The 12180-nt window shown below is 40.6% G+C and overlaps 2 protein-coding genes across 3 annotated transcripts; both read right to left on the reverse strand.

Annotated features, from left to right (window-relative positions):
* Positions 1 to 196: 196 nt before the first annotated feature.
* Positions 197 to 6799, reverse strand: LOC108899029 (dpy-19 like 4). 2 transcript variants are annotated; one of them, XM_051068367.1, is made up of 20 exons: positions 6398 to 6799; positions 6080 to 6253; positions 5110 to 5234; positions 4922 to 5012; positions 4659 to 4780; positions 3891 to 4036; positions 3748 to 3801; positions 3536 to 3659; positions 3299 to 3433; positions 2976 to 3107; positions 2723 to 2824; positions 2540 to 2613; positions 2249 to 2407; positions 2036 to 2155; positions 1790 to 1910; positions 1621 to 1677; positions 1446 to 1528; positions 1194 to 1326; positions 947 to 1105; positions 197 to 551 (listed from the first exon to the last, which is right to left on the reverse strand). In XM_051068367.1, the coding sequence occupies exons 1-20, from the start codon at positions 6486 to 6488 to the stop codon at positions 387 to 389; spliced, it is 2367 nt and encodes a 788-aa protein (XP_050924324.1). In that variant the 5' UTR covers positions 6489 to 6799; the 3' UTR covers positions 197 to 386. The 2 variants fall into 2 exon arrangements, with proteins under 2 accessions (XP_050924324.1, XP_018554768.1); XM_018699252.2 differs by lacking the exon at positions 3748 to 3801 and having other exon boundaries at positions 6398 to 6798.
* Positions 6800 to 7589: 790 nt separating this feature from the next.
* On the reverse strand, positions 7590 to 11395 carry LOC108899019 (nucleolar protein dao-5). Its single transcript, XM_018699229.2, has 11 exons — positions 11035 to 11395; positions 10317 to 10391; positions 10107 to 10232; positions 9886 to 10008; positions 9404 to 9514; positions 9156 to 9308; positions 8921 to 9067; positions 8708 to 8827; positions 8458 to 8607; positions 8208 to 8351; positions 7590 to 8121 (listed from the first exon to the last, which is right to left on the reverse strand). The coding sequence occupies exons 1-11, from the start codon at positions 11084 to 11086 to the stop codon at positions 8045 to 8047; spliced, it is 1278 nt and encodes a 425-aa protein (XP_018554745.1). The 5' UTR covers positions 11087 to 11395; the 3' UTR covers positions 7590 to 8044.
* Positions 11396 to 12180: the final 785 nt, after the last annotated feature.

Here is a 12180-nt window from a genome sequence, read left to right on the forward strand (position 1 = left end):
ACAGCTGCTCTCGGCTTCTGTAAAAAGTGAACACACAGATCTCACATATTAATCTCCTTCATTAAATCAGCCGCAGTAACAGTAACACATGGCTTATAAAACTACAGTACAGTGATTATTATGGCATATTCCAACCTCAACAGGGTCTGTTTATGTTGATTTTAAACAAACGACGAGTCACTCACAATGTGCCAGTGATCCCCGTCGGTTCACCTGTGCAGCGTCACCATCCACGCCCGAGTGTTAACAGTGATTAGACATTTTTCTAACACACTGCAGAAACACACTGCAGTCCCCTGTGTTACACTGTGGACATGACGTGAAACACTGTAGAGGGGCAGAGCCGGGCTCAGTCAAGTCTCAGCAGGAAGCGGGAGGAGCTGCTGTCAGTACTGAAACGAGATAACAGAGTTCACTTTGTAGACGTGATACGAGCGATTCCAGAAGACTCTGGTGAAGTAGTTTGTGTAGGGCGAGTAGTTCATCTTTATCTCCTGGCAGAATCGTCCATGCTTGGAGAAAGAGTATATGTCTCCTTTGTCATAAACAACCTGAGTGGGACAAGAGAATACAGACCATTAATGAGAAAGATGTTATTTAAATCTGATTAACTTCACCACTTCTATGTACTGAGAAAGTAGAATAAGTAGAGTAATCTGAAAAGATAAAATCTGCCATGTTCGTTTACTCTAAAGTCGTGTTTGACCGAGCAAGATTTAAGTGTTGAGAGTCAAGACTCTTGTTGTTGGTGGTGAATCTGTTAGTGTGTGGTGTAGCTGTGTTGGTCTTCTCTCTGCACATCACACACTATAAGAACACTCTGAAATCCATCATTATTTGTTGTCATGTGTGTGGTCTCTCATATTTTCTATCTAAAGATTTAAAAAGTCTTTTAGTGTGTGGCAGACTTTAGAAAAGCAGGTTGGGGTAGAATAAATAAACTCACGTGTCCATTGGAGATGTCGAGCAGGTCTTTGATCCTACAGCCCTTGGTAAGACTGAGTTCGTTGCAAATCGACTCCTCAATGATCACATAGTTTGTCTTTTGAGACGTCAGAATCTTATAGATTTCCTCTGCAGATCTCATAGCATACACCTGATATGTCTACAAGGGGAGAAAAAAGAAATGCAGGTTGAAAGTCAAATATTTGCTCATAAATTCATCCAAATTCTCAGCCATGTCAGTCACTCACGTCTTCACTCCTCCTCAGCAGGTTAATGTCTGAGTAAAGCGGCAAACTGGTCACAGCTGAACCTGAAAACAACTTCACTGTTCCCAACAGCTGAGGGCTTCCTGCAAACACAGCTGCCACTGGAGCCTGTGACCTGGAGGAGGAGGAGACAGTTGATGCCACAATAAAGATCTGACAGATAAAATAAAAACGACAACACACAGAGGAGGAAGGTACATCTTACAGAATTACTGAAGAATTTTGAAGTCTCACCCGATCCAGCTGATGAGCTCCACTGTATCTGGGTCGTAGAAATCCTGCAGATCAGACAGCTCCACTAAGACACGAGGGCAGTACTGCAAGACAGGAGAGAGCAGCACACAGGATACAGCGTAATATGACATGTTCAGTGTCTGAGCGCTGGAGGATAAAGAGCTGAAAATCTCACCTCTCTCCATAAACTGAAACCAATGATGGTGGGAACTGCTGTGCTGAGGATCAGAGACTGCAGGCGAAGAAAAAACAACATAAATAGCTTAAACAAGAACGTACATGCACATTTTTATAGCTGAAAGAGCAGAATGTTTGCTTTAAAAGTGAAACAGAGGACCACTCACGAGCACTACAGGGTGAATGGACTTCAGTTTCAGCCACTTAAACACAGTCATCCAGAGGTCTGGAGAACACACACCGAATGCTGTAAACATGCAGACGTAGGGCGTCCATAAATACTTCATCCTGCATGAAGAAAGAACACAGTCAGTCTAGATGTGTCATAGCCAAAGAGGAAATTAGCAACAATTCATTTACTATAGAAACATGTTAAAAAAAAAAAACACACACTTTTACATTGATAAACGTACCCATCAAACAGCAGAGTCAGGCCTCCAAAGAGCAATGTGTGAAAAACATGATAGATGACCTCGGGCTGCTCTCCTACTCGTCCATCTTCGAGTCTGAGGTTGGTTTTCATTGGCTGACCACTGAGAAGAAGTCATCATGACATGAAGCTGGACAGCCAATGTTATTTTGCAAGACACTGCACTGCTCAACACTGCACTGTGTGTGGCACAAACCTGAGTCTTCTGTAAATGGTCTGCAGGGTGGACAGCAGGCAGACAGTGAGCACTAGGAAGTAAAAGGGAAGGACTGAGGCCTGCGTCAGTCGCAGAAATAAATCCTGCCCGGGTCTCTGGAAACTCTCCTGGCACAGGAGGAAGTTGGTGACAAAGTCACTGACCCAGAAGAATAGAAAAGATCACCATTAGATTACATTATACAGACTAAAAACAAGATACTGAATAATATGTTCACTGCTCAAAATGACAAAGGCCAACAGAGGAGACTGAATGAGCAAACTAACTCACGTTGTTGTGTTGAGCCCAAATTTTACTTCAAGGAACTTCAATATGAAGTCGTCTTCACTTACAGGTATCAGTTTCTGTAAATGAAAAACGTTGGTTATTATCCACTAACTTATTAGCTACCATTGATGATCTTAACTTCTTCTACAAGTGAAGTCTGACAAAGCAGTGTTCTTGCAGCTTTACCTTGACCAAATAGCTGAAGGTGATCCCTGTGGTAAAGACCAGGTGGAAATGCAGGAAGAGCTTCATTACTCTGGCCACAAGAGGACCCATCTTCATCTTTTGCTGGGATAAAAACAGAGAAAACAGATATAGAGAAGTAGATATAGAGAAAAGTAAGAAATCCCTACATTTCAAAGGCTGCAACCAAAAGAAGGATTAAAACAGATGCTTGTTATTTAACTGGACTCTGTTGTGAGGGAGCAGCTAACTCTACCTGGAAATACCTCGCGAGCACTGAGCCAATCAGGAGGCTGAGCAGCGGCGAGCTGAGCAGGGTCGGGTTCTGAAACTGGAACAAGTAGGCCAGGAACAAGGAGCTGAGGTACACTTTGTGGATGTCAGCCATCTGTACATATCAGAGGGCAAGAGAGAGCAACAAAGAGAGAGAGAGACAATTGTGAGCAAAATGCACAAAGACTGGAAATCTTTGAGATCACTGATATACAGTAAAGCACTATATTAAAAAAGCAATGCAGCTAAATGTGATTCAACAACCTCAACAGGCTGTGGCTCTTCATCCTGCCAGGACTGAGTTACCTTGCGCGATGGCACCAGGTCAAAAGAGTCGAGCAGGAAAAGACAGAGGCCTTGGATGAAGAGCACGTAGTGGCTGTGCTCCCAGACCAGGAGGAAGGTGAAGGTGGTGGCACTCATGGTAAGATAGCAAAACATCTGCAGAGCAAAACAGTTAATCAGTGGGTGTAGATGCAGAGTTCCATCTCTCTTTGATTCTGTGGTGAATTATTTCACAAGTATGACATATGAGAGTCTCACCTCGGTGGCAGAGCTGATATTGTTACTCAGGAATCCAGTCAAAGCTGCCACCTGACAAGAGAAGTAAGGCAGGGCCCAGTTGTCCCGCAGAGGAATTGCATGGTCCACTTTGGTTGTGTCCGGTCTGTGGAGGAAACCGAGGAAGAGTCATAAAAAGGACAAGTCAGGAAGGTATCATTATGCTTCACCACTGAGATTTCTGTTTGTCTTACAAATAGCTCAGTGTCCCATTTGAAAACTCTGTAACTTGACTCTGCTGATTCACTCTGACGGGAACAAAGAAATTTGAGGAGGTGCACAGAGAAACCTCACACTACACTATGAGGAAGAGTGTGACAAAAAGAAGTCATCTCACCTGTTGATCACATACCAGGCCACAGCCAACATGCCAGCCACCCAGGTGCCGCTCATCACCCAGCTGCACACAAACAGGGCGGTGACGTAGACTGCCTGGAGCCCGAACACCGCCCCGATATAGAAGTAGATCGGCTCCACAAAATCCTGAAGGCACACAGACAGAAATAGTTTAATCACAGCTGAGGGCAGTGTGCAAAACACCAGAAACTATATATTCCAACAATGTCAGTGCCAGAAATCCACTGTCAAATAACAGAGTGGTAAATTGAGGTAATGTGCTAATTGACACATCTTTAATAAGACATATTATCTGGCAAAATAACAGATGAAGCATGAAGCATTCATTTTGTTTTTGTCTTTGACTTTCCTTCCAATTTTTTCAGGCACAATGCACTGAGTGATGTATTGCCTCCATTAGGTGGCAAACCCTCCCTCTGTACCAACAGCAGAGACTCTTAGCTGCAGCAGTTACTTCAGTGCTCTCAGTGAGATTTGCTATCTGGTGAAATGATGCTACTTGTCATGCCATGCAGCTCAACTTATGTTGTCACTAAGTAGACTGAAAAAACAAACAATTTTTTCAAGATTGTTTACTGTTTGCTTTGCAATAAAATCTCCCCTCTGGAGGAGGCTCAGTCTGAAAGGTCCCCAGGCGTATGGCAAGGAATAATATGATGTGTTTGCAAGTGTTTGTGTTTACAGCAGCACATTGTACTGGTTCAGTGCTTGCTTCTTTGGAAAATGCACATGAAGCTGAATAACTGACCTGGCTCCCTGTGACTCTGTATATGAAGCTTGTGATGAGCTCTGGATACAGAGACAGACGCTCCACTGCATTGATTGTCTGACCTGAAAGAGTCCTGTTATCCGTCATCAGCTCATAAAACCCTGGAGGAACATAAGGACAGAGCTGATTAGAGTCGGAGGGAGTGACAGTCAAAGAACTTTAATCAAAGTTAGTGTCTATTTTGGTGATCTGTACTTTGTTAGCTAAATTTTCTTCCTTCATTTAGGAGAAAAGACACGTACCTCGTTCAAAGGACGGTGCTGCCAGCATGTGTTTATAGTAGTAATAATAGAGCCCACTGCCTGCTTGAAAGGTGATTTCACGCTCCAGCTCCTGAGGCACATTAAAAGTGAATTTTAGAATTGATGTGAAAATGGCGACGAAGTGGAAATGTAATGGAAGCACCCTCATTAAAAACAAAGTCACCCACCTGTCTAGTTGAAAACCAGAACTTCCTGTCATGATACGTCGAGAGATACACGGCGTAAAGCATGCCGCAGGCAACTGCTGCCAGACATCCGAAGAACACCCTCACCAGACGCTGAAGAAAACCCGCTGAGGAGCAGAAATATCAGTGAGCATCACACAACATTACGTGTTAGTGTGTTTTTAAAGTACTTAAAGGGAAGATGAGCCTAAAAGACATCACAAAAAGCTGTGACAGGAGTGCATTACACTGGGTTTTACCCATATTGCCTTCTCTGTGTCACCACTAAATATGTTTGTGTTGAACTCAGGACACAGAAATATGATTTTAAAGGACAAGTGCAAACATTTCTCTGCAGATATGAAACATATAACATGGGACACAGTTATATTTGAAGTGCAGTACTGTGCACACCAAGAGTTAAGTGAAGATGCTTTCAAAAAACCCTGAATAAATCAACATTTGCTGTGACCACCCTCTGCCTTTATATCCACACTAATTCTTCCAGCACTGTGTTTGGTGCTTAGTAGGTAGATTGCCCAGAGAATCTCTGAGACGTTGCCAGAGTTCCTCTGTGTCTTTCATCTCTTTATGTAATCCCAGACTGACTCTATGATGTTAAGATCAGGGCTCTGTGGGGGCCAGACCATCTGCTGCAGGACTCCTCGCTCCTCTTGTCTCTGCAGATATCTTTTAATGACTCTGGCTGAATGTTTCAGCTCATTGTCGTGCTGCAGAGTGATTTTGGAACTGATCAGATGCCCTCCTGATGGTACTGTGATGTCTGAGTATCTAAAAATATAAAGTGTCTAAAACATTTGCACAGTACTGTAGCTGTAATTTAGATTCTGTAGCTTATTTGTGGCTCTATAGTAAAGCATTAAAAGTAGAGACCAGTCCTTGCTGCTGACACTGATACTTTATAAAGTGATAAAAGTATACTGAAGTTTAGGTACATGAGAAATAAACTTACAAGTAGAAGGACTCTTGGCTCTTTTTACAGATGTATCAGGTCTGTTTGATTCCTCCTGTTTCTGGTGACCATCATCTTCTTTAACTTCACCCTCATCTCTCTGCTGTGAGGTTTCACCTGCTCCTCCGTTGGACACACTCCCCTCATCCCCTGCGCTCACCGGCTCATTCACACCTGCCCAGGTGTCACAACAGACAGTCAGTGTCGATACAGACCTCACATCTCTACAGGAAAAAAGTTATCTGAACTCACAGGATGTTTCTGCACACGAAGCTAACCGGTGCTCAGTTAGCAAAGTGCTAAATTAGCTCAACTTACGTTCATTCTGCAGCTCTGGTGCATTTTGGTGCTCCTCTCCTTCTTCATCTCCTTCCAAAGTCTCTGTTTTCCGACATCTTAACTCAGTCATGACGAGATGAAATTAATCCGAGAGGAGTTGTCTGATGTGTTGAGACAGCAACATGCTAGCTAACCAGCAGTTAGCTAACCCCCTGATAGATCCCAATCGATACTTCGTCTTGCGGTTCGCCAGGGAGGTGACAGACCGGGCTGCAATCTTCCCCCTCACCAGATGAACTTTTCTTGGACGAAGCTGCAAACTAACATCAGCACAGTTACTGTTCTTAGTGTGATGTTGACTGTGCTGGAGGACTGAACTCTGCTCCGCTGCTGGGCTGGGACATGGCGGAAGTTGCCGATGGATACATAAAGCAGCGAAGAAGAAGAAGAGCGAAAACCACACTTCACTGTAAATTCATGTGATTTAACATAACTAAAAACCTGTCAAATCTTCTGTTTCCTGTTGAATATTACTCCAGTATAACATCAGTGTGTGCATGAATTTTTAAGGTGTTATTTTCTAACATTATCTTATTCTATTTGTTTATGAAATGTGTTGTAGTTGATCAGAACTTAAACGATGATTTGGAAAGTAAATTATCTGACTTCAGCCTGTCAAATGAGATGATTAACCACCCCTCAGTTTTATATAATTCAGAGCTGAAACAACAAGTCAACTGTTCAGTTGAGGGGAAAAAATAAGCAACTATTGATAATAATTGTGATCTAATAATTGTTTGTACTGTTTTCTAGGAAAAATGAGACTATTTGAACACATTACCTTGGCCTATAACAGTAAATTGAACATCTTTTAGTTTCACCCAGTTGGCCCTTGAGAATTTGTGGTAGTTGTTTGCTACTTTTTGGATTTTTTAAAATTAAAATCAGATGAATTAATAATGGAAACAATTGTTAGTAGCAGAGGTGCACATAGTACCCCAAACAGTTTCAAAATAACTAAAGAATTTCTATTAAAATAACATAAATTTTGTTTAACAAAATACCCTACAGTATATACCAGTCAATGGCAAAGAGAACTGTGTGACAATGTGTGTAAATACTATTGACCTTCCTTATGTACAATCTAACCAGAATATAAATGACAGAGATGAGGAAGTGTGACTGTGGCTGCAGGGCAAACCAGCTGAAACAGAGACTGACTCATCTGATATGAATTTTCAAAGTGAAAACAGTTTAATCCAACACAATAGATTTTCACTGCTGCATGCTGAGTGTACACTTCTTAGGAAACCAGAAATCTAACGTACATCAACGAGTGTTAAATTATTATTTAAAAAAAAATAAATCCATTGAAAACAGTAAATGCAAACAACAGGCACAAATGGTAAAATAACATAAAAGACTGTACATTAAATCTTTCAGGAACCTGCAAAACATGGTCCCAACCTAAAAACTGGAGTAAAAATACTGATAGTACTATCACCTTAACTTAACATGTATGTATATAAAACACAGAGTCATTTTACATGAACACAAATTGTGATGTTTGGGAGGTGTCTCTCCGTGGGATTAAGAATTTTTGGGAAGTTCCTCAAACTTGGAGCCACTATGTGGTTTGAACTTGACTTGTTCCTTCACACTGTTACAGTTTTATGATTCTTCTGTTTATTCTTCTCCTGATGATTCTTCTGAACACTCTGATTTTTCCTTTGTGGGCTGTTCAGCAACTTGCGTTTCTGCTTCTAGAGAATAGGAATAATGTTACATTTAATTTGGAGATTTTATTAAGAGCTTTAGTAATGACTTTAGTAATGATGTGATCAGTTACCTGTTGTGACTGTGTTCAGGCTTCCTGTTGGCCCAGCATCTTCACCATCACACCTCTCTAGTATTATTTTCAGGAGCTTGGTCACTTGTGGGTGTTTGACTGCTTTGATTAAGGGTTCATCATCTGAACTGTTGCTTGCTGATCCTGAAAAAAAGACATTATTTTGCTCAGGAAAAGGCAACTTAACCTTATTAACTGGCCTCCACTGTTGGTGTTAAGATCTGAATGTTAATTCCTCTGTCACCTTTACCTGAAACAAGCGTCTTTCTTGGCTTTTTGGGAGTTGTGTCCCTCTTTTTTGGAGTTGAAACCTTTGTTTTGGTTTTTGTTTGTTTGCCTGCGTGGTTCTTTTTCACCAGGTTAATCAAGGGTTCATCATCTGAGCTTTCATCAGAGAGTCCTGCAGTCACAGCAGCAAGGTTTTTAAAATCTTTCCTTTTATTGTATCAGTAGTAAAATCATAAAATAATCTGATAATGTCATGATTATTGCTATGGTACCTCGTCTCTTTTTTGATGCACCACCTCGTGGTGTAGTTGTTTTCTTTGTGCTTCTCTTCACTGGTTTCTTCTTATTGGCAATGAGGTTCACCAAGGGCTCATCATCATCAGAGCTGCTGTCTGAGGATGAAGAGTTTCAAGAGTTTCAACTATTTGTAATTAAACTGAATAAAATAAATTCCTTCTGTTCAGTCTTATGAAAGTGCTGCCTACCTTTTGGTGATCTGTCTGTTAGTTTTGTTTTTGTTTTCTTGCTGTTTGCTGAAGTCTTCTGCTCTTTAGCATCCTTTGTCTTCTTCCTCTGTATTGTTGCCAGCGGTTCATCGTCTGAGCTGTCACTGGAAGACTCTGCATATTTAACTGGAACAAACAAAACAATTTAGTTTTGGCTCAGGTTCTGCAAGAAAAGCACTTTCAGTGTGTTCAGATTTCCACATTTCACACCCACCCTTTTTCAATGCCGCGTTCCTTTTGGATTTCATAACTGGGGTTTCTTTTCTAGATGACACGACAGATTCTTTTTTCTGATGTTTTGATTTAAGTTTCTTGGCAATTTCACTCAGAGGCTCATCATCCAAACTATCATCGTCGACCGGTGATTCTGTGCAATAACATAAAATCAAGTGTAAGTATTTGCTACAGAGAACAGCAGCTTTCTGTTGATGCTGCAGGTCCACGGAGAGAAAATTATCTTACCTTTTTTCTTTGTATCAGCTGATTTTTTTGGAGGCTTCTTTGCAGCACTGGAAGACACTCTGGCGATCTTAATCAGAGGCTCATTGTCAGTGCTCTCATCTGTGTTTGAATCTGAAAAAGGGTCATAAGGCAAAAACAATTAAAGCCATCTGCTCCAGACACAAATCAGAAAACACAGTTGAAATATGGCTGAAGACATATGGTGATGTAACCACCTGCCGTTATTTGTGCCATTAGATTTAGATGATGTGTTTTCTTTTTTCTCTGGTTTCTTAGCGGATGCAGAGGTTGCTTTCAACTTTATCAGTGGCTCATCATCTAAGGAGTCATCAGAAGCGACAGCAAAATAGAAACATACAAAAGAATGAAGCCACACGTCTACATGAAAGAGTCATCAGCAGGAGATGTTACCTGCAAACTCATGATAAAAGTCAATAATTGTCTTTTGATGGTGCAGGTCCATGGAGAGAAAATTCTATTACCTTTTTTCTTTGTATTGGCAGATTTTCTGGGAGGCACTGGAAAAGGCTTCTTTGCAGCTTTGGAAGACACTCTTGCGATCTTAATCAGAGGCTCATTGTCAGAGCTATCATCTGTGTTCAAATCTGAAAAAGGTGCACAGATCAAAAATGTAAGCTTTTCTCTCCAGACAGATCAATAGATAACCGCTGCACTATGATTAATAACATCTGGTGATGATCACCTGCATTTTTGTTATTTGTGCCATTAGATCTGGATGATGTGTTTTCTGTTTTCTCTGGTTTATTAACGGATTCAAGTTTTGTTTTCATTTTTATCAGCGGCTCATCATCTGAAGAGTCATCAGAAGCTGCAACAGGAGAAGATATCAATATATAAACTTAACAGCTTTTGCCTTCAAAGGCCACATTATGTCAAGTTGAATAAAACTGACTTAAGTGTTTCTCCTCACTGCGTGGCTTTGCCAGGAGCTTCGAGAGAGGCACATCGTCATCAGAGCTGCCCTTCCCTGATCACTCAGAAAAACAGTGGAGTTAGAATGAGTTAATACAGCATCTCATGTTGGTCTAGTAAAATGGTCATCCACGTTCAACAATAAATTTGGACCTGATAAAGTTTTATCTAGACAACAAAACCTGATTTTACTTTACTGTGAGTATTTTCAGGTGAATCAGAAATGTTATACTGTAGAGTTAACTACTCAATACTTATTATCTTGTAAACCAAGATATAAAATAGTTATTTTCAGGGCTTCAGTAGTTCTCCTGTTAGCTACTGTGCTCCTTGCTTTCTTGGAAATGTTGTGAAGGTCCCCTGTAAAATACTTTACTCGGAAAAGTAGTGGAATATAAGTATAAAGTTCGTTTCGGAAATATGGATGCAGTACTTCAGTCCATAAATTAAGCTAGTTTACACCACTGTTTATCACTAATACTACCAGTACTATGGTTTGTATTTAAAACTTCCATTGCTGCAGTGCTATCAAACTCTGCTAAAACTCGTATCCACCTTAAATGCCAATGCTCTGATCAGTGTAAACTCCAGTGATATTGATCCTTTATCAACTTAGCTTTTAGCAGCAGCGCATTGCAATAACACACTTCACTTCACCCTTCAGCTATAACTGAAAGTAACATTGACAGTCTAAGTACCTGGAGAGTCATGTGCCACAGGAGTGGGCAGGTCGGCTGTGCTGAAATCCATTTTGTTGATCACTATAAGTTAAGTATTCTCTTCATCTAAAAAGCGCCAAGTAGTCCTGCAGTTGTTAGCCTCTTCCTATTTGTGAGTAAATGTTAGCTAAGTTCGCACTTTGTTTTTAGCTGGTTGTTGTTGTCACCACCAAGTGTGTTGGTCTGTCGGTGTACAGCTACAGTCACTGTGCCACAGAATATCTTTAAACAAGTTTTAAAAAACAGTTTCTCCAGTCTTAGATGTAGTATAGTCCCAGAACACGTTTGGTTTGTTTTCCTTCTTTTCGTTTTTGGAGGAAGGCGCTAGGGCGACTGTTGATGACGCCTCGCGACGTCATTGGTTTACCGCCTTCAGAAATCGCTTAGCAACAAATCTGAATGTATCAACTGATCTTAAACCGAATCTCTAAACCGAAAACTAACTTGCTTCTTTAGTTACTTACACTCAAAAACCAAAGACATTCGTGTTTATCATTGTAGATGAATAAAACAGCAAGCAGTCACTGTATGTTTTCAAATGCTGGAAACAGTTAATTTTTGGTTGTTCACCTAAAAGAATCATAAACTGACTATTTGTTTCAGCTGTACTCATATTTGTAGTTATCACAGTACAGTACTGGGTTTCTCTTTCAGGTTGAAATAAATCTTTATCAATAAAGATAAGGCTAATTTGAGTTACTAAAGAGCCAAATGTTCATTAACAAGCAAACCAATCAGCTGATAGTGGCAGTTGATAGCTCAGTTTATTACACACATACAAGATAAATACTCAAGCACTATAATGCCAGACAAACAGGACATGATCATCTAGATGTACTGATTTGCACAGATGCGTGACTCTACATGTAAAGCATCATTAGTCAACATTAATCAAAGTGAGGATGTTGTTGTGCTGTGCCCCAACCCCAAACCTCAGGAACTTAACTGTTCAGGTACCAATACAAGACAAATATTGAGTTTTATTTCCTCCTTTGGTTGGTTGTTTTTTTTTTTGTTTGTTTGTTTGTTTGTTTGTTTTTTAACAACAATCTTCAAAATTGTCCAATAACATTATTTTCTTCTGTCATTTTTCTGCTAGGTGTTGAAATTCTGATCAAATCCCTG

This window comes from Lates calcarifer, linkage group LG3 (genome assembly GCF_001640805.2).
Source record: "Lates calcarifer isolate ASB-BC8 linkage group LG3, TLL_Latcal_v3, whole genome shotgun sequence".
Lineage (NCBI taxonomy): Eukaryota > Metazoa > Chordata > Actinopteri > Centropomidae > Lates > Lates calcarifer.